Source organism: Drosophila virilis, chromosome X, assembly GCF_030788295.1.
Source record: "Drosophila virilis strain 15010-1051.87 chromosome X, Dvir_AGI_RSII-ME, whole genome shotgun sequence".
Lineage (NCBI taxonomy): Eukaryota > Metazoa > Arthropoda > Insecta > Diptera > Drosophilidae > Drosophila > Drosophila virilis.
In genome coordinates, this window is record NC_091543.1 from 20,969,004 (window position 1) to 20,995,997 (window position 26,994).

The following is a 26,994-nucleotide window of genomic DNA, read 5'->3' on the forward strand; positions in this document are numbered from 1 at the left end:
TCGTTGCTACTTTTACTGGGTGGGATTAGCATGTCATTTTGAAGAACATCATCCGAGTGCACCAACAAGAAGCTTTGTTGGTTTGCTTGGCTGTTATTGGTAATCGTGGAAGTCAAAGGCAAAAGCCAAAGAAAAAACTTGCGCTACCTGTTAACAGGCTACCTGGTCCAAAAATCGTTTCAATACACCCAGCCCATGCTCAGACTTGCGCCCCTAGACTTGAGGGCTTGTTCTGCTAATCAGTTCATAGCTTGGTGGTTCGGGAAGGGAGTGATGGTCAAATCCGTAAAAAATTACCAGTCTAGAGATGAAGTGTTTATATGAAAACATCGTTGGAAGGTCAAATCTGAAAACATTTTGGAAAATCTGATATTTTTTTAAAATTTAATACACTAGTCGATTATGCGGAGAATGAGTAAATTTTCCTTTATTTTTGTATTTCTAAGCCAATAATTAAATACAGACAAATTCTGTAAGGTTACAGGGTATTGCTTAGTCGGGTACTCGCTGCCTGCTAGAGCCCTCTTAACAATTTGATTTATGTATTTTGTTGTAATTAATTTATTTCTTTTGAAAATGATTTGATTTTGATTTTAAGGCGAATAAAAAATTAAACATTGCAATGTAATGTAAATGGCATGCAGATCTTTTTCTTTTTTATTACGAATTTGTTCTTTGCTCTTATGAGTTGATTAATACGCCAGTGCAAGGACAAAGGAACACATTGATTGAATCTTCCGTTTCTTATTAAGTTACAAATTATGTTTTGAACCATCGTAGGATATATTTTATGAACAACGGGTTCTCCAAATCGCAAAAGTCTCAAGTCAGATCGATTTCTCCAGCAGCCACATGCGCCAACAAGGGTCCTGTCATCTTTTTGACCTGCAAGACAGACGAATTATTTAAAAATATATGTTATAATCATTGATTTTAGTCAGGGGTTCCCGACTAGGGGATACCATGAACCCTCTTCTACCAACACAAAAAAAAGTTCCTCCATTGAACTCGACCCCACAAATTACTAACGCCTACACTCGAAACTCATGCCAACAACTGATGTTCGATGCTGCAATGATGTTAATAGAATTTAATAACTTGCGGCAATAGCCATAAAATGAACATATTTGATATATATATATACTATTCACGAGGCTATATGTCAAATTTGGTGACTCAATCTCTTATAACTTACGAGATTTTCTCTAAAAAACAAAATAGATTTTGATTGAGGGAAATCGAGATATAAACTTTATGGGGTCGGAGATGCTTCCTGTTACATACAGTTGCACAAGCACATCATACCCTTTTTACCCATTTTCAGTGGCTTTAGTTTATAAAAAGATGGATTATATAAAATTTCAGTTTTCCGACATTCACGTATTCTTGTATTTTATTATCAAATTGTTCTGATTTTTTAAGTATATTATAGTAGACGCATTAAAGAAAATTTAACTTTGTGGATAACTGCTCCATAAAGTTTGAAAACAAAATATATGGCCAGAGCTTTATGATTTGATATATATACACACACTTGAATGCCATACTTGTGCACTTTGAATTGCCTGAAGATCGTATTAAAACGTGGCAATTATTCAACATGAATTGAATGCTGGTAGGATTGCAATCGTGTCATAACCCGTCTATTTAAATACCGAAAAGTGCGTGTAAGAACACATTTAAATATTTTTGAGAGAAACAAACGAAAGTCCAGTTAGCGGTATTCGGCCTGAAGAAGATCAAGTTCCTGTGTTGAGACATGGTCTGTGGCTTTTTAGATATTTTAAGAGTGAGATCGTAATTTCTGTGTTTGGTAAAGATATCTGGGATAGCAACAAATCGCTATGTACTAACAATCTGCAAGTTTACTTAAGATATCTTGAAAAAAAAACTGTGAATTTTATACAAAAAGCTAAATGTGGGCCGCTTTACCTGGCTTTATCGAATCGTTTGTTAAACATGAAGAAGAATCTATATATATATATATATATATATTTATGGTCGGAGATGTATGCGTTACACATTTCATGACAAGCTTATATTACCTTTTAAGGGTTTGGCTAGGACTAACGGCTTGCGTAGTCTGAGGTTAACAAAACATGAACTTCGACCGATTTGCACAAACAGCTTAAAAGAATGATTTGGGATTAATATACAAATACACATACATACACACATACATACATACAGTGTATATATGTATGGGTATGTGCTTGTGTTTTAAGGGCAGTAAGAGCACGAGCGATAAAGCAGCGGTGTTCTCCTCTGTGGTTGTTTGGGTAACGCCCCTTTAAATACAGTTATTTCATTGGGCCGCGACCACAAATTTATTAGTTTTTATTGTTATTGTATTGATATTTGAATTATGCCAGCCGCATTTTGACTTGTTCCTTGGGCTTTTATGCAGACACCTTTTTTTCACTTATGTAGATATTTTCTTGACCTCTTCAACTTTTGCAGATGAAAATGGGTAACGAGACTATAATGGCTTTGTGCAAAGCGAGAGACATAAAAGTCATATGTTTCAAACTTGTTATGATAGTTTAATATACTAAAGTATGTTACAGAGCAAGAATATTTCAGTTTTTGGTTCCATTTATTCGCATAGACGCACTTATGGAATCCATAAGTGAGAACTGAACTTTTCATAAGATTCGAATTCGCATGTTGTTTTATGTATAGAAGGAAGCTAAAGCGTTTGCAAGGACAGCTTGGCGCTGGGCTCAGGGTAAGTCCTTGTTGGGCACTCTTGTTTTTATTTATAAATTGTCACACGAAAGAGGAATTAGGAAAAGGAATGTTTCGGGTAACACTTGAAAAATATAAATGTTGAATATTGAATTAATTAATATCAATTAAAAAGTCGCTATTATACAAATAATCAGCTGAAAAGAACATGTGCGTGCATATACTTATTATTAGTTACTTATACTTTAATTATTTGAGCAAGTTCGATATAAGCATACGTGGATTGTGCATAATAGAATATATACTTATAAGTATATGCAAATTTAATTAAGTTGCAAAGAATACACATATCATACTTATGTATGCACATATATAGTATGTACATTTGAATGGTCTGCTTACCTACAAACTGATATGTATCATCATGGCCAAGAACCAGGGCGAAGTAGTATGAGCGGCTCAAGCAATAATACCTACGAGTAAGGCTTCGCCCAATTGCTTTGACACACAAACCCACACATAGAAATTATAACAAAACGCCTATAAGGCCAGCATAACTAACAACAATGCAATGTATATACACGAAGAGCGTGCGCGCGTATGCGAGCGAGCGAGACAAAGAGCGAACGTTGCCGCATTGAAGTCAGCGGAGAAGCAGGGCATCAACCACCGGCAAGGCGAAGGCGCATATTGCTGGGATAGAAGAGCACAGCACGAGTCGCTGCTGGCGTCGCTGTCGCAGTCTGCTGCCGTCATCACTGATTCGTTTTGTACGATGTTAGACTCTCTCGCTGCGTTTTGAATTCAGTCGACAACGATAATTACCGGTGGTTGTATCTCGAGCGCAGCGACTGAGGCCAGGAAGACCGAACTGACCAACAACCAACGAAACCCGCGCTCGCTTTTCTGCCTATCAACTATCAACAAAAAAGACGAACGCAAACGGCAACAACGAACAACAATTTCACCAATTGTGAAAAGCTTAGTGTGTACGAAATATAACGAAACAATATTCGAATTTCTTTTGTGCCGGGTTACTTGCCTGTCATTGTGCAAATTATTATTGACTATAGCGCCAACTTCGACGTCATCGCACTGTGCAATTATTCAAGTGAAAACAACACTAGCAGCAGCGTCAAATACACCAACAAGAATAAAAACTAAAACAGCAGCTATAATTATTTGAACGCATACGTGCTTAAAATATATAAAACAATACAAGTCAAGAGCGTGCCATAATTATATTAAGAGCAATAGAAACGAAGCATCAGCATAACAAAAATACAAAACAAATAAAAAAAAAAAACAAAAGTAGTTATCAAAAGCCAAAATAAAATCAATAAACGGCAATGTGCGAAAATTGCTAACGAAAAAAACAACATCAGCAGCATCAGCAGTCAGCAAAATCAGCAACACCAATTACGATAGCAGCCATTAAAATTGCCAACATGATTGACGCCACCTGCAATTATTTGAATCCCTATACACTGTCTCAATCAACAGCCGTACAGCAGCAACAGCAGCAGCATCAGCAGCATCTACAACAACAACAACAACAACAACATCAGCAACAACAACAGGAGCAACAGCAACCAGGTCATGATTTCATTAGCACCACATTGCTATCCGCCTCCGCCTCTGCCTCCGTCTCCGCCTCCGCGTCCACGTCCACGTCGAACCGTGACTCTAATGGCTCCTCCCCGTTGGCCTTCTACGGCAAACAAGCAAATGCATCAGCAACAGTTTCCGCATCCACCTCACATCAAGTGGTGCCGCCAATGAAATTGGAAATGCAATATCCGCCGCAGGCATCATCTACTGGTAGTGCATCGGCCAACTCCAGTATATCACAGTCAGCAGCTTCCTCGGCATCGGTGTCACCTAGCATATTCCCATCTCCGGCGCAGTCCTTTGCTTCAATATCCACTAGTCCGCCGGCCGCAGGTGGCTCCTCGTCGGCCACAGCTGCAGCAGTGGCAGCTGTAGCTGCCGCTGATTTGGGTGCCGCAGCGGTGGCAAGCGCCACAGCCTACAGCTGGAATACGGCTGCATACACAGCGCTGCCAACAAGGTAGGTTCTCTCTTTCCCAGCTACGTACGATTTATACCTATTTTTATACTATCTCCATTTGCCGATTCTGAAATGCCGATTATATTTGCAAAGATTAACGCGATCTAATTTGTTACCTCCGTTGTGTCTATTTTGATTGCAGAACTCAATTTCCGTATGCGCAATACGCAACTTATGGAAATGTGGCAACGGTTGGCGTTGCAGCGTCGGCATCTGCCGCCTGGTTCTCACACCAGGAGCGACTGTATCAGCCGTGGTCATCACAAAGCTATCCAAGCTTTAATTTTGACGATATCGCCTTTCAGACTCAGCTTCAGCGCCGGTCCGTACGTTGCACCTGCCCCAACTGCACCAACGAAATGAGCGGGCTGCCACCCATCGTCGGGCCCGACGAGCGCGGACGCAAGCAACACATATGCCACATTCCAGGCTGCGAGCGCCTTTACGGCAAGGCTTCACACCTTAAGACCCACCTGCGTTGGCACACTGGCGAACGACCGTTCCTATGCCTCACGTGCGGTAAGCGTTTTTCGCGTTCCGATGAGTTGCAACGCCATGGACGCACCCACACCAACTATCGGCCATATGCATGTCCCATCTGCTCCAAGAAGTTCTCGCGCAGTGATCATCTTAGTAAGCACAAGAAAACCCACTTCAAGGACAAGAAAGCGAAAAAAGCCCTAACCGCCGAGGCCAAGGAGCAGACGGGGGCCATCAAGCAGGAGAAGTCCGAAAAGGCTTTTAACAATAAAAAAGGGATTAAGAGCAAAACTGCGACAGTAACGATGCTCGGTAACAATATGCAATTCAAACAGGAGCAGCCGGAGGCAACAAACACTTTGGGCTATGCACCTTATGCGAATCTCAATCAGCAAACAGCGAAGACAGCGGCAACGGCCGTGGTGGTAACGACTCTGCCGCCGCCACCGCCTCTATTCCAGCCACAGCAGCAGAGTGAACCCTCGGCAGTCTCCAACAGTAGCAGTAGCACCGGCAGTTATGAACCCTGGTGCACCAGCACCAGCACCAGCACCAGCAGCAGCAGCAGCAGCAGCAACAACAGCAATAGCCACAGCAGCAATATTCGTGCCATGGAACAAAACCAAACTACCTCAGCGAATGCCAGACCCACATCGGAAGGCTCAGCAATGATTTCCAGCAGCATCAGCAGCAGCCAGGCCCAACACTATACAGCGCTCTCCATGCAGAGTGAGTCACAGCTGGCCTCGGAATATGGACTAACCATGTCCGGGCTGGCAAGCGGCGCCTGTGATAATAGTAGCAGCAGCTGTAATAATTTAAGTAGTGGATACTCTGGCCTTGTTGGTCCCATGAAGACTGATTATACCGGCAACTATCCGGCTGAATTTTCCAGTGGCTCTGGCTATGGTTATGCACATCATCACGTCGCTCACGCCCATGCCCACGCTCACAACCATCACCATCATTATCACAATGCGTGGACCGCCGCTTATCATCCACATGCAGCGGCTTAGACTTAGCATTAGTCCGGATTAGTACCTAAATAAATCCTTGTTGCTGTTGGATAATTATGAAAAAATTAAAATCGACAGGTTATTATTAGCTCTTGATTTTAATTATTTTTTTTTTTTTTTTTTACTGTGTGAAGTATTAAAATACAGCCATAATACTGCATATATATGCAGACTTAATACATATTGTATATCAATACCCTAAGAAAACATTCTAATCAATCCCGAAATGTAAGTTGATGTCCTCTTTATATATTTTTGACTCGTTAGTGACCTAATTGTTGTTGTTAAGAACATAATATACATATATAAATATCCAAAAAAAAAAAAAAAATTCAATAATACATGTAAGATGATTATTTCGAAATTTTTTTTCATAGGCTAAGCAATTTTTTTTTGCATGTATGTACATATTCATATATAAACGTATATTGTAAATTATTTTTTTTTTTTAACTTTCCTTAAGGCAAAGTAACGTAATAAAAAAATTTTGTTTTAATCTGGAATTTATTCTTGTGCTACAAACCAAAAATCAAGTATACCAAATCCCAATCCCTACACCAGAAGAAATGTTTGGGGGAGGTTTAAAACCCTTAAATATTTTGTGACTGTGCAAACTAAACAAGAGTCTGCGTACCAAATTTGCTGCCTCTAGCTCTTACAAGCTACAAGATATGCTTCCAAAGTAGTTGTTGATTGAAGTTGTTTCTTTTTTTCTATCTATCGAGGATTTGAAACAAAGTGGGCAGGCACTAGGAAGTCCCTAGCTCAAAGCTTCAGATTATTAGATTAGAAGGACAAATGGTAAGACAAACGGACATGGCTAGATCCAGTCGGCTGTTGTTACTTTTTAACCATTTTCAATAGGTTTAGACTAGAAATATTAATTACAAAGTGGTTACGCAGGTACATGGATGCATTTATACACAAACTCAATAACATACGAGAGAAATTAGCTCTAGCGGCTCTTGAGTTATGCTTAAATCACAAAGTCTCAAAATCGAGATATCGACATGTAACTTCCGAGATCGATGCGTTAGTGGGAACAAAGTAATTGTTATTGAAAACCCGTATACAAAAAGAAAATAGATTGGTGGAAAGCCAAATTTGTTCTATATTTATATACCATGTACTCTTTGTCTACTACCTATTAATATTTATCAATAATTTGCAATAGTATTGCAGGACTTTGCCAGCTTTACGTTCACAGTGTATTTAGAGCTGACAACAGTCGAGTAGGGTCTTCCTGACTGAGGAATCGTCGAATTGTTTAGAAAATTGGGGCTGTGCTTTGTGATTGTAGCTTGACAACTGTGGGGTTATACATTTTCACAGTTGGCACCCTTTGCACAGGTTGTCCAAGCCGAATATTATCGGCTTAAACGGACAACTAGCCAGATGAACGTATCATCAAAACTGTATATTTCTATAAGAGTTTGTATATTACGTTTAAAAATAAATCTCTTACAGGGAATATATCAGGTTTACATTTTTTTTCTGCGCTGAACATCAAGTTCCACTTGCATGTTCTCGGAATTTGCTGATAACTGACACCACCTATGATCCAATGACACCCTTAGAGGCTGTCAAGGTGTTCTTGAAAACATTGTCACACGTACTTAGCAAACAGAAGCAGTCATATATAGTCATATACATATACATATATACTTGGCATAGGGACTGGCCTTGTAAACCAAAGAACCACATTGGCTAGCGTGACACGTTTGTTCAAGTGGAGGGACTTAGAAATCCCTCTAATTTTAATCAAATTTATAAATAGTATAAATGTTATGCAACCACTTGACAGTTGGCTGGCCGCAGTTTGTGTTTCATCTTACACAAAGCCAAAACCGCCCTTTTCCACAGAATTTGGTTTGATGTTACAGCATTGTGATCCTGACAGCACCACTTCAACCTGCAGTCCCAGGACGATATATTTATTAGTTGGGATTATCGCTGCTTAGGCGACTCTTACCCCTATAGGAATAAGGAGAATGCGCAGAGTGTGCCTAAATTTAATTATTATTAATATTGTTTTTTAATCATGAAAATTATTTGAATTAACATTTTTTTCATTTAAATATATATAACATGTTAATTTCAAACTTAAAATTGTTCAATCCTAAAATCCATCATATATAAAATTAAATTTAAATATAAGAATCAATCAAATTCAAATGGTTGTTTTTTAACTATAATCAAATTATATTATTATAAGTTACGATAAATATGAAAATTATATTTATTTAATATTTTTTTTATTCAAATAGTGTGAAGCTCTTTATTTTAAAAACACCTAAACATTCAATTTATTTATTATTAAATTTAAATGAAATACATTATATAATAAATTTAAATGTACAATATGTGTAACAAACAGGAGGAAGCATATATTTGCTACTAGCGGGTATAAGCCGGCCTTGCCCGAGACACATATAAAATAAAATCTCTCAAATATCTTTGAAAATGAGTTTGAAACCGATTCTGCCAATTTACCGCAGAAAAACTTATTCATATGTAGAGCTTTGAAAATAAGTTCGAAGCAAATCGGACAAACCTTAAAACTTCACCAATAAAATCTTGGTATTGCACTTTTTATTTAAGATGCTTTGATTCTACGAAAAATGTGAAATACGTCCCCAAAGGATTTTTCATATAGATACTTGGAAATAAATTTGAGCGCGAAACGTCACCCACCAAATCGTTTGCCCCCCCATTTCCACCAAGGAGAAATGCAATGAATCTAAGCAAAGATCTTTGTAAATGAGTTTGAGGTCGATCGAATGGTGAACAAAACCCGTCTTAACGTGCTCCTTCATAATATAAGGTAACTACAGTGAAAATTTCAGCTTCCAAGCTTTTACGCTAACGTTGATCAGTCAATAAGTCAGCCAGTCAGTCAGTTATTACAAGCACTTTTATATATGGAGAGAGTTTGAAAACAGGTTTTTTTTTTGTAAGCATATCTCGAAGATTTTACCACATTTGGCAATATGATTTGGATGCGTGCTCTACCAAGGTATATCCTTGCACCCTGATACTCAAACACATTTAAGACCCTGAAAGATCGAACTGTGGTGTATTTATAAAGTAAAGAAGAAAGTTTGAAAATTTGTGATTGCACTCTGTTGCTGGGTAAATGGTATCTGCTGGTCGGACCATCGCGACAAGAGCACCTTTTTTTTTTTTAGTTTGTGGTTGCAGGCTTTTGAGTTGGCGTGTATGATAAGGTCATCGGTAAATATTTATTTTTTTGTACGCTTTGTTTCTGCTGTTGGTTTTCTTGTGCCTCTCTTGCTGTTGGCATTTTATGGCTATTTATTTATAAAAAACTTGTTGCAGTATATTGCCCAGTTCGCTTAAGGACCACCGTTTTGATCCTTTCAAGACAACCTCTAGGGATAGTCTACTCTTACAAGTCCAAATGTATGATTTTGTCAGTAACTAACGGATTAAAATTTCTTTCATAAATCAAAGAGGCAGATGTTAAGATATATGCATGGTCTGATTCAACATCAGATTCTATTTATCGAAAGCTATATGAGCTAGAGATTTCCAGTCTGGAATGAATATTCTTCTGCAAGCACAGCTGCAGTTTAATTCATAATCCCGTTTCCCTGAAATCGAATAATATCAAACTTAAGCTCTGTTTGTTTACCATCTGGTGTCTTGTATAGTAGCCGGCCCATTTCCCAGTTTGTATGAGCGAGAAGATATTGAATGATATAAGATATTAAATATGAAATAATGGATCCCAACAGGTGTAGCCTTTATCTTAAGTAATATATTAAGACTATAGTGTATATATTAGGACTATTCGTATTAACTCATAAAAATAAGTTCAAATTTATGCGTGTTACGGCAGTTTGAGGTTGCATACTCTTTCGTCTTTTGTAACTGTCTGCAAGGATATCTCACTAAATATTTGCAGTTTCATTGCCCTTCCAAATAAATACGTGCTTATATATTAAGTATGTATAGGAAAAACTGTTAAGCTTTGACCCTAATCAATTCACCTTTCATAGCGATTTTGGTCTCTTAAGTACGTGACTCAATCAATGCCTGGCACATTTAAGCGTAACAGTCACACTTAAATTCAAAGAAGTGTGTATCAGGGGTATTCGCCTATTTAAGTAGTCAATTGACCGACAATAACATCTCTATCAGCTCGGCATAAAATGTTTCATTGTTGACATATGTGGCATACAAATTAAAATATTTTTGTGTTGCCTGCTATTACGAAATTGCATTGTAAGATGTATGCCCCAAAAGCATTACAACAACAGTAACAAAACAATGCAACCTAAGAAAAGTGTGACATATGTGCAGTCAATAAATTTTCCACTTTTCATGCTGACAACACACAAAAAAAGGAACAGGACCAAAGCGACCAACGAAACTATTGCGTCGCTAACGGCCCCACAATGACATCACACTTTTTGGAAGCTACTTAAATCTTGAGAATATTTCTATATATGTACATACATTCTTGGATACTTTGTTTATTATTTGCCTTGTAATAAATTTGATTGTATTTTTTCGCGCTTTGCGCATTTGTTTATGTCAAATTTACCAATTTACATTATTAATAAGTTACTAATCGCAAAGGGCCCAAATACACGTCAGATGCCGTGTCATGCTTTCGACTTTTATGTAGATATGTTGCGTGGGGCTCATCGAGCCAATGGGCAGAACCAAATACATTGACTTAATTAAGAGTCAGTTGCTTCAGTGCCGAAAGTTCTGTACCTTTTTGTGACACACAATTGTAAGTATATATAAAGTGACCTCTAATAAAATACAATTTCTCGCCGATAGCTAAAGTCGCATTTATTGAATGTATCGATCAGTTGGGAAATTTATAGTCGAGCATACGATGATTTTTATACACTGCACCCATTAAAAATGGGTATAAGGGTATATTGTATTTGTGCAAAGTCCAAATGTATGTAACAGGCAGAAGGAAGCATCTCCGACCCCATAAAGTTTATATATTCTTGAACAGCATTAATAGCCGAGTCGATCTAGCCATGTCCGTCTGTCTGTCCGTCAGACAGAGCTAGAGACTTGAAATTTGAGATGTAGGTGCTCATGGTGCCCGCACAGATCGAGTTTGTTTCCGATAATCGATAACTTACTCCGTGTTCAAGCAATCGATAAAAATTGATATCGATATCCTGTTTTTGGGCAATTTTAGTAAATAATAAGAGCTAGCGTCACGAAACATGATACGTTGCTTTTAAAATATTATATATTTGTCAAGTATCTTTCATTTTATACCTATCGCCACCTCTCCGCTACAACCCCAGAGCTATAAATCAAGTTAATAATCCAACTTTAATTGCCAACCAAGACAAAATTTAAATGCAATTGACTTTTTCAGTATAGATGCAGAAACACACATTCATGCGCGTCTGCTTCGCATTTCAACAGCATGGTTATTGCGACTTTTTTCTGTAATGCTATTAAAGTTCCTTTTTTATCATAAGTGCTTAATTCAAAATTTTGACCCAAATCGACAAAATTTTCAAAATTGAGGTTGGTGCGAAAATCGAAACTTTTTCGATGCCTTTTTTTTAATATCTCGGGTAATAGCTCCGCGCGGAGATATAATGTTCCAAAACGACATAGCTCCACGAGGAGATATGACGTTCCAAAACGAGACAGCTCCGCGCGGAGATATGACGTTCCAAAACGAAATAGCTCCGCGCGGAGATATGACGTTCCAAAACGACACAGCTCTACGCGGAGATATGACGTTCCAAAACGACATAGCTCCGCGCGGAGATATGACGTTCCAAAACGACATAGCTCCGCGCGGAGATATGAGGTTCCAAAACGAAATAGCTCCACGCGGAGATATGACGTTCCAAAACGACACAGCTCTACGCGGAGATATGACGTTCCAAAACGACATAGCTCCGCGCGGAGATATGACGTTCCAAAACGACATAGCTCCGCGCGGAGATATGACGTTCCAAAACGACATAGCTCCGCGCGGAGATATGACGTTCCAAAACGAAATAGCTCCGCGCGGAGATATGACGTTCCAAAACGACATAGCTCCACGAGGAGATATGACGTTCCAAAACGACATAGCTCCACGAGGAGATATTACCTCCTAAATCATCACGATTTTTTTCAAAATCGAGGTCGGTGCGAAAATCGAAACTTTTCAATGATTTTTTTTTAATATCCCGGGTAAATAATGTCTGATTTGAAAATGTTATACCTTACCATCAATTGGCATTCAAGCAAATTGTGATACCTCTCGCTTATCCTATTCATTTTATTTCATGAACTTATTGTAAATACGAAAACAGAATATTTTGTGCAAATATTTAAAACAGGCAGGAGAATGCATCTGCGAACCCATACTCAGCCGAGACGATCTAGCCATGCCCGTATGTACATCCATTTGTCCGCATGCACCACATATGTGACATATGTGATAGATTGCAGCGAACAGGGTACAGGGTATCTCCTAGTGCAATGTACATTTGCAGAATATTATTATCTAGTCTCGAATAAGTCTGGAAAGTCTGACGTGTAATTACGAGAATAGCTTTTGGGATCCCACATCTCTTTTTCCATACAACATCGAACTTTCTTCCCAATACCAGTTGATATTTGGTCGACAATTCAAAGCATTTTGTGACTGTGTGTGTGTGTGCGTGTGTGTTTTTGCAATTATTATAAATCAAAATTTTGATTTATGCATGCAACAAAACTTCAGCCACGGACACGACAGCAACATTGAAGTTGTACATGGTTAAATTTATTGCCGAAACACTTACAAATACAAAGTGTGTGCACGTCAGATATTGTGCCTTCAAGATAGTAATGGACCATAGGTGTCGAAAGGGTGAGCGACAGCTCTATTTTTGTACACATGATTAAATATTTTTTACAAATCTGTAACGCCTTGTAAATTTTGACAAAATTGAGAAAACTAAAACTAAAACCAAAAGAGGGTAAAAACAGCTTTGTTTTTTGCTATCGTAAAGTACTACAAAGTTGGGCCACAAGTGCAAGGTATTCACAACTAACAATGTGCAGCTACACAAATGAGGCGGATGGGTTGTCCGACCCCATAAAGTATATATATATATTCTTGGTCAGCATTAATACGCAAGTCGAACTTGTGAAGTTCATTTGTCTGTCCGTATGTATGAACGCGTTGATCTATGAATCTTTAAAAGCCAGTTACTTGAAGATTGGAATCAACGTGATTCTATTGCCTGAGCTGTACAAGTTTGTTGTTTCAGCCCCGTTTCCAAGCAATTGATTAAATTCGACATCGAATAAGCATATCGCTAATGATCAAAGGGCTAGGGTCAACCACTTTTACCTGTAACTTCGCGAATAGTAATATTCTCTGCCACAATAAGTTGTACTGCAGAAAATTTCATTAAGGTCAGACAAGAAACAAAAAAGGTAAAGTTCGTAAGTCACGTGGTTGCTAGTGAAAAGCACACGAACTCCTGTGCACATTGTTCATATGCGAGTCTTTTGTCGAATTCCGTAAAGAAAATTGCAATTACGATTGTATAATTTGCTCTGCTCTGCTGTAAGGTTATTATAGGTAAGCGAGTATGTAGTGTGAAGGAGGAGTGAGGTATCATCTAGTCGGGCACTCCCACATACAGCACTCTTACTTGTGTTTACTTGCATATGCAGACACTCGAAAACAACACTTCAGCACTCGAATAAAAACAAACAAACTACTTGTATGTTGGCATACAGAACAATCGTCAATTCATTACAAAAAATGCCTGGCACTAAATTTACATAAACTTTTTTATATGCTCAGCAACAATGGCAGCAACAATAAATGAGAAGCCAGACAAAAAAGGCAACGGAAACGGAAATGGATGCCGCCCGGTCAGCGGCGTGCGCGATAACCAGCAATGACCAAAACTTGGCGCCAAAATGCAAACATGACAGCAACAATAACAACAACAAAAAATAAGTGCTGGCTGCATAAATCACTGCTAAAGTGGGGTGTCGTGAATCGAGCGGGGTGTGCGTAATGGGGTGAATGCAAACATTTTTTTTTATCAATAAGCTGGTTTGCATTTTTATGAACTTGTCGTACATCGTTACAATAAATTCATCTGCGCAATATATACATAAAAAATGCATAAAAATGCCTGCGCCCTTAAACATGGGAAAAATAGCTAGCGGCATCAGGACTAGGACCCATTGCGTACATATAACCGGGTACATTACGGGACAAAATGCGTATCTGCGGCTGGAGTGGCCGCGTAGAAATCATCAATAACTTGCTTCGTTTTTAAGTAATCCATAAACTTCGATCTGGATATCTTGATTTTCGAACATATCCTTGCTCTTAAAAACAATAATCAAGTGAATAAGAAATCCAAATTGTACCACAAAAACAGCTTTAGGCCACCATTTTAAGGCTTGTGTTTAGTTAGAAGTATGCACATTTAACAGTTATATCTGCTACAGAAACTTTTACGAAAATCGGCAAAGAATCAAAGATCTCAGAACCTATAGGAGCTAGGAGCTTGAAATGTATTTTTGAACGTAAGTCCATCTGGTGACCTAGTTTTCGTTAAACGATAACTTTTCCCGTTTCCAAGTAATCGAAAAAAATCTTAGTCGAAATCTTAGGTTTTAAGCACAAGTCACCAATGTAACTTCTGAAATAGCCTATATACTATATTTATAATCTTTCGTTTCGCCACAAGCGAAGTTTCGGTTGTAAGCTCGTTCGCAAACCTCCATAGAAAATGCGAGTCAACGAATTTTTGGGGTGGTCTCAAGCTTCGTTCGATCGGCAAAAAATGTACTTTTCAGTCCATGTATATAACTGTGATCAACGTAGCCCAAGCCTTAACCTTGTGTGATGGAGTCTTGGAAAATTTCACCCTCAAATGTGGAAAAGTAGCGAAAAACGATTGCATGAACAACATCGTCAAAACTAGCTTTAACGATCTTTGAAAATTCGTTTGAACTGTGTTTCACAATTTTAGGGAAATATATTCATTCTTGGTATAAACCGGTTAAAGATTATTTTCCGATTCGATTTTCGATTCAAAGATTTTTTGGGAGCAGTTTTCTGTTTCGCTTTTTCAATTTTTTCATTTTCAAAGATCTTTGTGAAAACGTTGTTGATACCTTTTTTTGGTCAGATCCACCGCTCTTGGATGAAAAATGAGGGTCAAAAGTTTAATTAATGAAACTTTATTGTTAGACTTCAAGATTCTCACCATAAGACTGACATAGACGGAAATCGTTGATTCAAACTTTGGTTATTTATATGTTGGATTTTAGACTTATTTTCAACTATCTATCATATCTTAAATAGACCTTTAGTTTGAATATACATATAATTTTTTAAGTATACATTTTTAAGTATGCACTTATGAAAACTAAAATAAATTAGCAGCTGACGTTGTCTTTGGCTCGATGAAGTTCATTAATGCTTTTGGCCTTTTATTTAACACGCAACAATTGAAATCACAAACCGAAGGGACACGCGTCGGCTGCACCAAGAGAATCCAAAACAATGTGAGAGAGAGACAGGGAGAGAGAGCACATGCCAATTCACTTTATTTGATCTCTTACCTCGTGCCACCGCCAATCATTTACATTTCATACAAAAGCCGATTAGTCTTATTTTAGGATCATTTTTACTTTGCTTTGCTCTTAATGAAATTTTTTTTTAGGCATTTACCTTTCGTGGGCTAATTATTGTCCAGCACTTTTATTTATGCAAAAAACAATTGCTAGGTAAGGAATATCTTTTTTAATGTAGCTCATATACGCGCAGTAATGGATGTGGCCAATAATATTTAACACTAACTAAACTTTCAACTATACTTGAAGTCTCCAAGTTCAACAGAGGCTAACATATATGGACTGACTGCAAGACGGACATATCATAAAACCTATATAGTCGTATACCCGTTGTGTGTAAAGTATTAAACTGGTCTACTCCACACTTGCTTAAGTTTCATTGTTAATTTTTGACCTTTTTTTGTGGGTTCCTGTAAGGATGGCGTCATGGAAAAAAGGACGTTCTTTGTGACAAACTTGGTCTAGTTGAGGGCACCACCGTTCTAAGCTGGCAGAAACGCATTTATCATTGTGGGAAGCGGAAAAATTAAACACGCTCATGCGCTCAAATATTTTATACATATTCGCAACGGATATCCTTGACATATCCTGTCACGTGGGTGAGAATGTTGGATGAGTTCTGGTACTCAAGAAAACACATTGCGCACAATTGTGTCAGACAGAGTTGTAGTTTATTACCCAACTCCATGTGGATTGATATATGTATGTCGTCGAGACGAGAATACACTTATGTGATCCCTTATCGCTGGCAATCACCCAGTCACCTAGCATCGCATCGCATTGATTAGCGACCAGGCAGCTCTCAAATTTCACAGCGAATCGAACACCATACAACACCTGCCGGAAAGTGGTGTTTCCGTCTGAAATGCCAATATAAGTATTTGCTTCATTTCAATGGAGAAATATTTATAAACTATGTCCTATGTACATTTCTATGTATGCGTGTATACACAAATAAATGATTTTTGCACAGATTGATGGTAATCTTAAAGTGCATGTACCGAATATTACTTGAATGCATTTCAATTCGCGCTTGATGCTTTATGTTCATACTGCTATAATTACTGAGAAGCAGCAGCTCTCGACGCTGCTGTCGCAACAAATCGCAGTCAAAATACTCTATGGCAATAGAATTCAATTTTGTGTTACCCGGTGTTAAATTTGAATTGGGTTTGGGTTGATTATCTTTGCAAACGTTCAAAATATCAAGTCTATCTCTGTCTGACCAAGCATATGAACAATTAAAAATTCAATATGAATTATGGGGACGATTTTATCCGACTGTTACATGAAATTGCACAAAACGATTATAAGACTTGCAGAAGGAGAATGTAACGAAATAAGTTTTATGCTTCAAATGTTAAATTATATAACTTAACAATTCTCAACACTAGAAAATTTAAATCTACGAATACTATTTCAAACTTACCGTCAAAAGTGGATTTTTATGTGCAAATGAGTTTGAAGTCCATCTTATAAATATCTAATAGCTTGAGCTATTGACGGCCTCCGTCTATGTTAGTCTTACGGTGAAAATCTTGAAGTAGAAAAATAAACATTCGGACATTTAATGATCAGTCCGCCTACCATCCAAGGCCAGTGGAATTCGTGAAAACATGTAAAACCAATTGCCACGAAGATCTGCCGAACGTATTGTAAACGGGAAAGTTGCAATTTAGCAGCCAAATATAGCTGAAAGACGTTTTCATTTAGTTTTTATATTGTGCCTTAAAAATAAGTTCTTGGATGGATTATCTATTGATATGACTGTGGAGTATAAGGCGGCTAGTAGCGGGGTCGCTTCCTTGCGAGTTCGACTCCGGAAGAATGAACTAAGCCTTTGGATACTTTTCAAAAGTTGATTTTATTACCATTAAGAAGTTTAGAGAAAAGGCAATATTCAATTTCTAATAGTATGGCAGAAGCGCTACTGACACATTTTTTGCGCAATCAACCGCACATGACTTTGTGGGTTTTGCATAAATGTATCTATAAGTAGCATAAGTACCTGCATAAGCCACCTGATATTCATATTCGGGATCCTACATGACTGGCCAACGTTTCTATTAATAGCTTTAGTGTTTCTCAACAGATCTGTATTATATTGTTGTGTGGTTCCAATGGATATTTTATTTTCATTCGCTTTTGTCGGATATGAGGGTGACAATTAAAATAATTCAAGTAATAATTCACAATAATTCACAAGTTAGAGAAAGTTAGGAGTTCCCGACTGGGACATCGACTCGGCTATTGATGCTGATCAAGAATATATATACTTTATGGGGTCGGAGATAGTTCCTACTGCCTGTTAAATACATTTCGATATTACACAAATACAATATACCCTTATACCAATTTTTAATGGGTTCAGGGTATAAATATGATTCGCGGGCATTACAGGAACTACGTTGAATATTTCAAGTCTTTTTAAAGATCGACGCGTTCATATTTTAACCTATTTTCCATAGGTCGAGTTAACGCTGCGTATGTGCATCTTCATTCTTCTCAAAGCTATGAGAAATGTATGGCAATGAAAATATTATAGTCTACGTTAAAAAAAAAATAGGGTAAGGTAAAGGAAAGAGAACATAGAATTTCCGACAGGGACTAAGGTCAGTTTCTAACTCATCGCCTTGGTCTGACAATATGCCTTTAATCAAGCCAAAAAAAGACAGAGTAATTCAAATTTTCAAATTATTTCCACTAAAATGGTTTGCAGTGATGTTTTGAATGGGATGATGATATTGTGGAATACGATAAACTAATGAAATGGGTGGTTGAAGGAGTGTCACACATACAAACTGCTGAGCAGAGTCCGTATGCTAAATTTACTCAGAAGGACATACATATTTAAATTAAGAGCACAAAAAGCCAATGAGGGATTTAGTTGAATTGCCAACAATTGAATAAATTTTCCAATTGCCTGCATTTTCGTATTAGCATTAGAAGGATGCCTGCGCCTATTAAACTCACGCACGTCCCTGGCTGTATGAGAGTGTGTGTGTGTGTGTGTGTGTGTGTGTGGGACGGTTAAAGGAAGTGACGACAACGCGAGTACTCGTACAAATCGCAAAATCAGTCGGTGGTGTCTGTGCTGATGTTATCCTTGCTTCCTTCCTCGTTCCTCATGCTCTTGCGGCTGTTGCTTTTCGCTATTCATTCAAATGAGGTTGACGGCGTCAACCAATAATTTGAACCCTTTCGTGCAACACAATTGACTGCTGGCCGGGGGAAGGAGACATTGGTATTGCTCAGAAACGGGCAAACTTCATGGTAGGTTTGCAGTTGCCCTTTGCTTGTTTAAGCTTGGCAAGCCTTTGAAGTTGAGTTCTGCTTTTGGGTTTTAATCGACCGCTTGCTGCTACGCTACAAAGTAAATGTTTATCTCGACATATACTGATACCCAGTTTTCAACTTGCACATCGGGACGATATATAATATAAAAAGATCGTCATACCCTGTGAAAGCCAAGAAGCCGGCTGTACTACCTATTCGCTTGTGTGCATGAATAGTTGAATCGATCGAGCCATGTCAGTCTGTCAATTAGATTCCAAATTTTGGATATCACCTGAAATAAATAAAAATGCCCTTTTGAACCACCCACCACGTTTAGTGAATAAACAATAACTTTCACTGCGCCAAGTTTCTAGATATGTTAACGAATATAGCAGCTGTTGGCGATTTGCAAGTGCACACTTGCTTTCAATTGTGTGTTCTTCATATTCTTTAAATATAATTGCAGTCGTCGTTTTATTGTATGGCGTGCTGCTTTGAGTGTGTTTCTGGTTAGTATTTATGTGTATAAATGTCTGCATAGGTATGCATGTTTTATCGAATGCAAATTACTTTTATGTTTTAAAATTACAATACCTAAATGCGGAATTATGGGAAACATAATTTTATTGATTTACAGTATTTACAGAACAGATGGTCGGTGGTCAATGACTTTCTGGCCGGAGCTTTACGTTTTTTCCGATTTGATTCAAATTTATTTTAAAATCCCTACAAGAGAACTCAATGAATACGTGTTTCAAGGATTTTGAAAACTCCACCAGCAACTTTTGTAAATTGGTTTAGATATGCTTCACACCCTTCGCAAAATCCACTCTTTTTGGATGATAAAGTTTGAATGGACGAAGTTTCATTTGCGAAGATCTTTAAAAGATTTAATTAAAGAGTTTTTGGGGGAACTTTTGTTTAAGAAATTCGCCTCTCTTTGGGAGAAGTTTAAAGCTTTGCCCGATCGGCAAATTTACTTTGAATTTATTTTCAAAGCCCTGCATAAAAATGAATGAATACGTGTTTCAGCGATTTCCGAAATTACACCCGCAACTGTGGAAATTTTGCGAAACATTTGCTTCTTTTTTGTTTCGGTTTCATATCAATTTACGATCTCAACGACAATTTATTTGATTTGCGCTTTCGCAAAGTTCATTGCTCTTGGATGAAATATGGGGATCAAAGAATAACGTTCATTCCAACACTTGGCTCTTTATTCCAAACGAATTTTTTAATAGAATATTTCAATTTCCACAGTTGGTGAATCATTCTGTTACCACAAATTAGTGAATTTCAAGCTGGCACTTACAAATTTAAATATCGCAGTATGTAGAGCGTAATACTTAAACTTTATCTTTACAGATAGTTAAGGCTAGCCTTCCTACGAAAATTGTTGACTCTAGCGCTAGTAATATTTATTTAGGGATCATTTTTGGAAAGTTTTTACCAACAAACAAACACTGATGAAATCTTTAAATGCACGTTGGTATAAACTAAAATAAAATAAAATATTTACCTTCTACCAGTTTTCAATGGATTGAGGGCACAGCAAAAATTGCTTTCAGATATTATAAACATGTTGTACAAGTTGAGTCCAAGCTGCCTTACTATGTTGATAAAGTAACAATAGCTGATAGCCAATAGCAGTTGAAAAGAGTCTTCTTGATAATAACCATTTATTTCATTCTGGTGAGCGCAAAGCACACGGTAGTTACTTAGATTTATTGATATGTGGTTATAAGTAGTCTATCTGCCAAAGTTGGTTTTGGCCTTAAAGGTTTTGGCCGTTATTTGACGGCAATTTTTAGTAGTCTAACCACTTTGTGAACATAGACATATTCGCTTTGCTCATGACGTGAATATAGAAAAGTATATATATTTCGAACTTTTAGATTCGGACAGACATGTCTATAATGATCGTCCTGATAAAGAGTATATATGCTGTTTTAGCCATTTACATAGTTATATAGCATAGTTGCATATCCATTCTCAAGGTGGATATGGGAAATTTCTAGGCTTGTCGTCCGATTTAAGTGCATAAATATATTGCAGAAATATGCTTATATACATAAAAACATGACTCCTTCTGAATGTAATGTTACATATATATTGTATAATTGCATAAAACGGTTTTTACCCATTTTTGATGAGAACATGGTATAAAATACAGTTTCTCAGTCAAAATGATGGTACAATAGTAAAAATATGCTGTTGCCACGGCAGGACACGCTTAGCAAATCAAAGGCTAAATTTAAATTAAGCTAATCAGGGGAACAATAGCAAGAACAATTGTTGAGAAAACAGGCATAAATTGGTATACCAAAATGAAAGTGGAAGGCAACATCGTTGCCTCAGCGGCAGCTACTTATTTCTAAGAAATAAAAACCATTTGGGCGTGTCCTCTCCGCCTTAACCGCCCAGCCCGCCCCGACGCAATCCGAGACCGACAGTGGGTTAACTCAGCCGAGTTCACTTTGATAGGCTTTCCTCGTCGCGTTCCCACTTCGCAGCCGGTCTCAGCCTCAATTTCAATCAGGCTCAGTGGCCTTTTCGCACTCATGCGCTCAACTCTAAATAAAACACCCACTTTTCTAACATTGTTTGCTTCAACAAATTTTGCCACAAATCCATGGAAAGAATGCAATCAAGTAAATCGGTATATAAGAACTGGGAATATAAAAAGCGCAACCCTTTTGTATTCACTGCGTGTCTGCCTATTCCATGGCATATATAGAAAGGGTAAAATTGTGGTAGAGGCAGCCAGACTGTCAGACAACAAGTAACAAACTTTCGCTTTCACTTAACATTAAATGTGAGAAGTCGAGTAGGCATATAAAAGCTTAGTTTATTGTATTTTTATTTAAATACAAAGACTAGCTGAAAGACCGATTAAGAGATGTGGTATACAGATACAGTATGCAGGGTACGCGCAGGGATTTAAACTTTTGCATCTACAAATTAATTTCTTCGCTACTCACTACATTTACAGATCAATGTCAGAAAAAGTCCTTACAAAACCTATGAACCCACTCAAACAAAGAAACTTTTACCTGCCTTGGCAAAAATTAGTCTATGAAAAAGTCCGGGTGTATGTGCGTTACGATTAAAGAGACAATCAAAGGCTAATCGATAACTCAACGCGCTTGCACATTTCCATCAAGGTGGGTGGACTTCCGCAAAGTGTGAAATAACTGGCAAACATTTTGGTACATTTAACGTTTAATATACATTTTGTTTCAATTACTAAAATGTTGGCCGTATCATTTAGCATTTCATACACTTTAGTTCTTGTCCATTAAACAAAGTTTTGAATGTGTGTACTTCGAGTCTAGAGTAGTTTAAATCAGTTAAAAAGTATTAATAATTGTTGGACTGGTGAGTTTAAGATTGTAAACCAAAAAGCAATTATTTTCGAACTGTGTGCATGGTCTCTATAAATTTCTCTCCATTTGGAAAAGGCTATCCAATATTAAGTCTTAATAGTGATCACTTTTGATCAGCGTTAGTTAGGAAAAACAATTTTTTTTTATATAAAACTATAAGCTCCCACCAAAAATTTTACACGTCTCATGCAACGTCCTGGCATAAATTAATTTAAGTATCAAGCATAGGTCGCTGAATGCGTAGTGGATTTAAAAGAATGATCATTGATTCAAGCACTCTGCGGCTGAACTGACATATAATTAAGCCAAAAAAGCATCAAAATACATATATACATAAGCATACATAATAAAGTAAGCGGCGCTTCCCTGCAATTTCAACACTCAATTCTTTATAGGAGTCTCTGATTGGCATCGGTAGCTTTTGCACTTCAGTGGTATATGTAGCTGCTGTGCTCATGTGCTGGATTGCCTATTCATACGGGTCTGCTTTAAAATTTAATTACCATCCACGAGGTAGCACAACATAAATGCTTTTGAGAAAACCTACAAAAAAGATGATCGGTCATTCTTTACAAACGCAACTTATATTTGCGGTTGTAAAAGCGCCAGCACTCCCCCCAAAATAAAAACAACTTCGCGAAACAAACATTTTAAAGTTGATTACGAAATAGTCAATGGCATTTCTGAAGTCCACTGCCCAAGCAGTATGGATGGGAAGCTGAAATTACTACTAAAGTTACCTTTTATGTTAAAGGTAGATTTTCATCCGCAACTGTGGAAAAATCGTTAAGACGGCCCGATAAAACTATCGTATTTTAATTTCAATTGAGAGCTGTTTCACACTTTTCGGAACATCCTTCTTTCATTAATAGCAATGGGGGTCATAGAATTGGTAGCGGAAGCTTAAGGTCAAATTAATTTTTATCAATCTATTTGAGTCGTGTTTCACACATTTTGAATCCACTCTGCTGTGTGAAAATAATAATAATATAATAAAAATAAATTTAAAAATAGTTCCCTCGATAGGATCGAACCCGCAACAGACCCCACTGCTTGCCACCACCTCTACTCAACAGCCAAGCAACGGGTAAAAACATATACACAAATACAGCAAGGAAAACAATGCAATCGCAATTGCAATGCTGTTGATAGAATTCAATACTATTCCAGAAGTTACATGTCAAGTCATCAAACGTAGCAAACTAACTCATATAACTGACAAGATTTGCTCAAAAAATAAGATTTCGATATCGATTTGTATTTATTAATTGGAAGCAGGCTAGTAATCGATTATCGGACAAGATCGTACTGCGCGGGCACTAGGAGGACCTACATTCCAAATTTTGAGTCCCTAGCTCTTATAGGTTCTCAGATCCAGACTGACATGGCTATACCGACTTGCCTATTGATGCTGGGGTCGACTATGCGGATTAAGAATATATACACTTAATGGGGTCGAATATGCTTCCTACTGCCTATTAAATACCCCTTCTACCCGTTTTTAATGGATTTTTATATATATTAAGCGATGCACAATAAAGTTCATCCATTAAGAATTTAATTTAGTTTATAAATTCCAATTTGTTCAGCATCTAAAGTATGATTACATCTATTGCAATCGACGGACAAATTTGATTTAAGCTCTTGGTTCTTATGATGGACTTTAAATTAATTTTCAATAATCTTGGTGAACATATTATTTGAAAAGTAGTTGAAATAAGTATGGGCATATTTGAATTTTCTGATTGTTTTATAATAATATTAATTCAATATTCATCTGAAATTTATAATTCAAAAATTACAATGTATAACTTTTAAATAAACTCTCGTAAACTGGCACATACTTATAACCCAGAGCTCAAGTCATTTTAAACATAAACAGATAAAAATCTAATAAAGTGAACCGCGTAAACAAAATGCAGTCTGCAAGAGCCACAAGTCAAGACAACCCATTACATTAACATTCATTATGCTTGTGTTTGTGTTTGTGTACGTACTTGGTTTGGTTTTACTCTGCGTTTTTGCGTGCCTTGTGAGCTGCATTCAAGCAATTTCTGGAAATTATTTTTCAATATACTTTTTTTCGCCTTCTTTTAATACCCTAAGCCCATTGATAATGAGTAAAAGGGGTATAATGTTTTTGTGCAACTGTATGTACCAGATAGATGGAAGCATCTCCGACCACAGAAAGAATATATATTCTTGATCAGCATCTATAGCCGAGTTCAGCTAGCCATATCTGTATGTCCGTCTGTCCGTAAACTATGAGAGCTAGAGAGGTTTGAGCCTAGGTGTTACTACGAGTTTTTTTCCGATAATCGATAACTTGACTCATTTCTAAGAAATCGATAAAAGCTTCTTGAATATCATATATAAATCAAGTATCTTTCATTTTATAGATTTCGCCAAGCCACAAGCCACAATTTGAAAACAATTACCTTTTAAGGAAATTTTTCTTTTCTTTATCGAAAATCAAATGTTTTTTTAAGTTCTTTTGAGGAATCTTTTTTTTTTTTTGAATTCATTTTTATTACTGCTGAAGCAAACCTGCTCATACCATGAGCGGGAGTTCCTGACCAACACCAAATGCAGTTGGTAGAAGCGGGTTCTGGGTATCCCCCAGTCGGGAACTCCCGACTAGAGCGCTCTTACATGTTTTCGTCGCTGCTGTTGTTGCAGTATGTTTGCGGCACACTTTGCACAATCGAATCATGCGAATCTGTCGACAGTGTCGATTCCGCTAGCGACGTGGCTGCCTCGTCTCCGATGTTGCAAGCAAGCCAAACGGGTTGGCGCGGTAATGGGTGTCACGGTGGGTTTTGGGGCGTGTCAGGTATGGTTCTGCTTAGATGTGCTGAGCACAACACGTCGCAAGATTAATTTAATTTTACATACAGCATCAGAAAAAGAAAGAATTTTTAATTAACTTACATGGCGTATAAGTAATATTATATTATTGTAAGAGGCATTCTACAAAGAGAAAAGTGCTCATATCGGTGATGCCTGCATAGAATATACCTCGGCACTGAGTCCGAGCCACTGTTACAAAAATGTGAACTCTTTTCTATACATGTATGTACAAAACCCCAAGCACATACACACAGACTGCAATATGAAAGACGCGAACGAGGCTGATATGATCGTCTCTAGATCTAGCTATGATCTAGCGATGATGGCAACCTCTCAGCCCTTCCAAATGGATACCGGAGGGCTTAATCGATGCAATCGACACTGGCATCAGCTGGCCAGGAATATGGATTATCAGCAGCTACTTCAAGTGCAGGAGCGAAAGAATAGACGTTAGCGGCATAACGGAAGTGCCTCATAGGGCTCTGTGCTAGGCCCACTTTTATGGAACTACATTTACGACGGTAATTTGTGCCTAGACCTGCGACGAGTACGCAGACGACGATGCAGTATTTGTAGGGGCGAAAAAACTACATAACGCTGAGGTGGCTTGCAATCAATCTATGGCCAGACCCCTGACTCCTGACTCGCATCGGCTCGCCTCGAGCCTGCACAGCAAAAATCAAAAGCGGCCAACATCAGCGGGGGAGTCCCCATAGTGGCCTACAGGGTTGTGAAGTACCTGAGACCTGGGCTACATAATCACGATAGCGAAACACTCCAAAATGGCACTCTCGCATATAGACTAGTGTGACCTGATCTGTTATTAATGCGCTGGAAGTGCAAGGACTGTTCACGACGAAACACATGGTAGGCGCACAGGAATTCAGAAGATGAGAGCACCCATCCTGGCTCGGTGGCAGGATCGCTGCTGTGCATCCTTTGAAGGCCGTTGGACACACTGCCTCATACCAAGTATTGCTATAAAGCTGTTTCAAAAGCATCGGCAGGTACATTTTAGCCGATCCTAGCCATGGGGCAATATGTTCACTGAAGAGAACGCACATACAAACGCTTGCAGTTCTTTTATATATGTCAATTATTTTTTATTCTATAGCTATCGCCACCTCCAATTTGTACTGCCGACCATTTTAGGTCAACGTTTTAATGCAATTGAAAATATAGAAATATTCTATAGCACAATAAAATATATACTGTTAAAAATTGCATCAAGATCGGTTAAGAAACACAAAAGTTATTAAAGAAAACGTGTTTTGGATGACCTTGTGCTTGCGGCAGCTAGCGCAAGGCGCAACAACTTTTATATACGTGTACACACACACATTCATGCGCGGCTTTATTGAATTCTATCAACAACATTGGAATTGTTGTTGGTTTGGCTGTTAAGTAGAGGCGGCGGCCAATAGCGTGTTCTGCTACGAGTTCGAGTCATGTTGGGGGAACTATTTTTTTTACTTTATACTTGGAATTTGAATTTTTGCCCATATTGAGTGCTTTACATCATCCGGAGAGAAATTAAGGGAAACAAAAGTATGCCCATTAGAGGCTTAGTTGCTTCAGGTGTGACAGCTGCGGCAACTCTATCAGCCGGTAGTCTAAACGA

The 26,994-nt window shown here is 37.9% G+C and overlaps 1 protein-coding gene and 1 long non-coding RNA gene across 4 annotated transcripts in view; one reads left to right on the forward strand and one right to left on the reverse strand.

Moving 5' to 3' along the window:
* Positions 1-400: 400 nt before the first annotated feature.
* Positions 401-26,994, reverse strand: part of LOC116652003 (uncharacterized) — a 202,873-nt gene continuing 176,279 nt past the window's right edge. For 2 of the 3 annotated variants that reach the window (XR_011416489.1, XR_011416494.1), the window contains exons 6-7: positions 17,291-17,398; positions 401-885 (exon numbers count right to left, since the gene is read on the reverse strand). This is a non-coding gene — a long non-coding RNA (uncharacterized lncRNA). The remainder of the gene's footprint in view (positions 886-17,290; positions 17,399-26,994) is intronic. The other variant, XR_004305007.2, reaches the window with a different exon arrangement.
* On the forward strand, positions 3,479-6,647 carry btd (buttonhead). Its single transcript, XM_015170870.3, has 2 exons — positions 3,479-4,759; positions 4,902-6,647. The coding sequence occupies exons 1-2, from the start codon at positions 4,137-4,139 to the stop codon at positions 6,253-6,255; spliced, it is 1,977 nt and encodes a 658-aa protein (XP_015026356.1). The 5' UTR covers positions 3,479-4,136; the 3' UTR covers positions 6,256-6,647.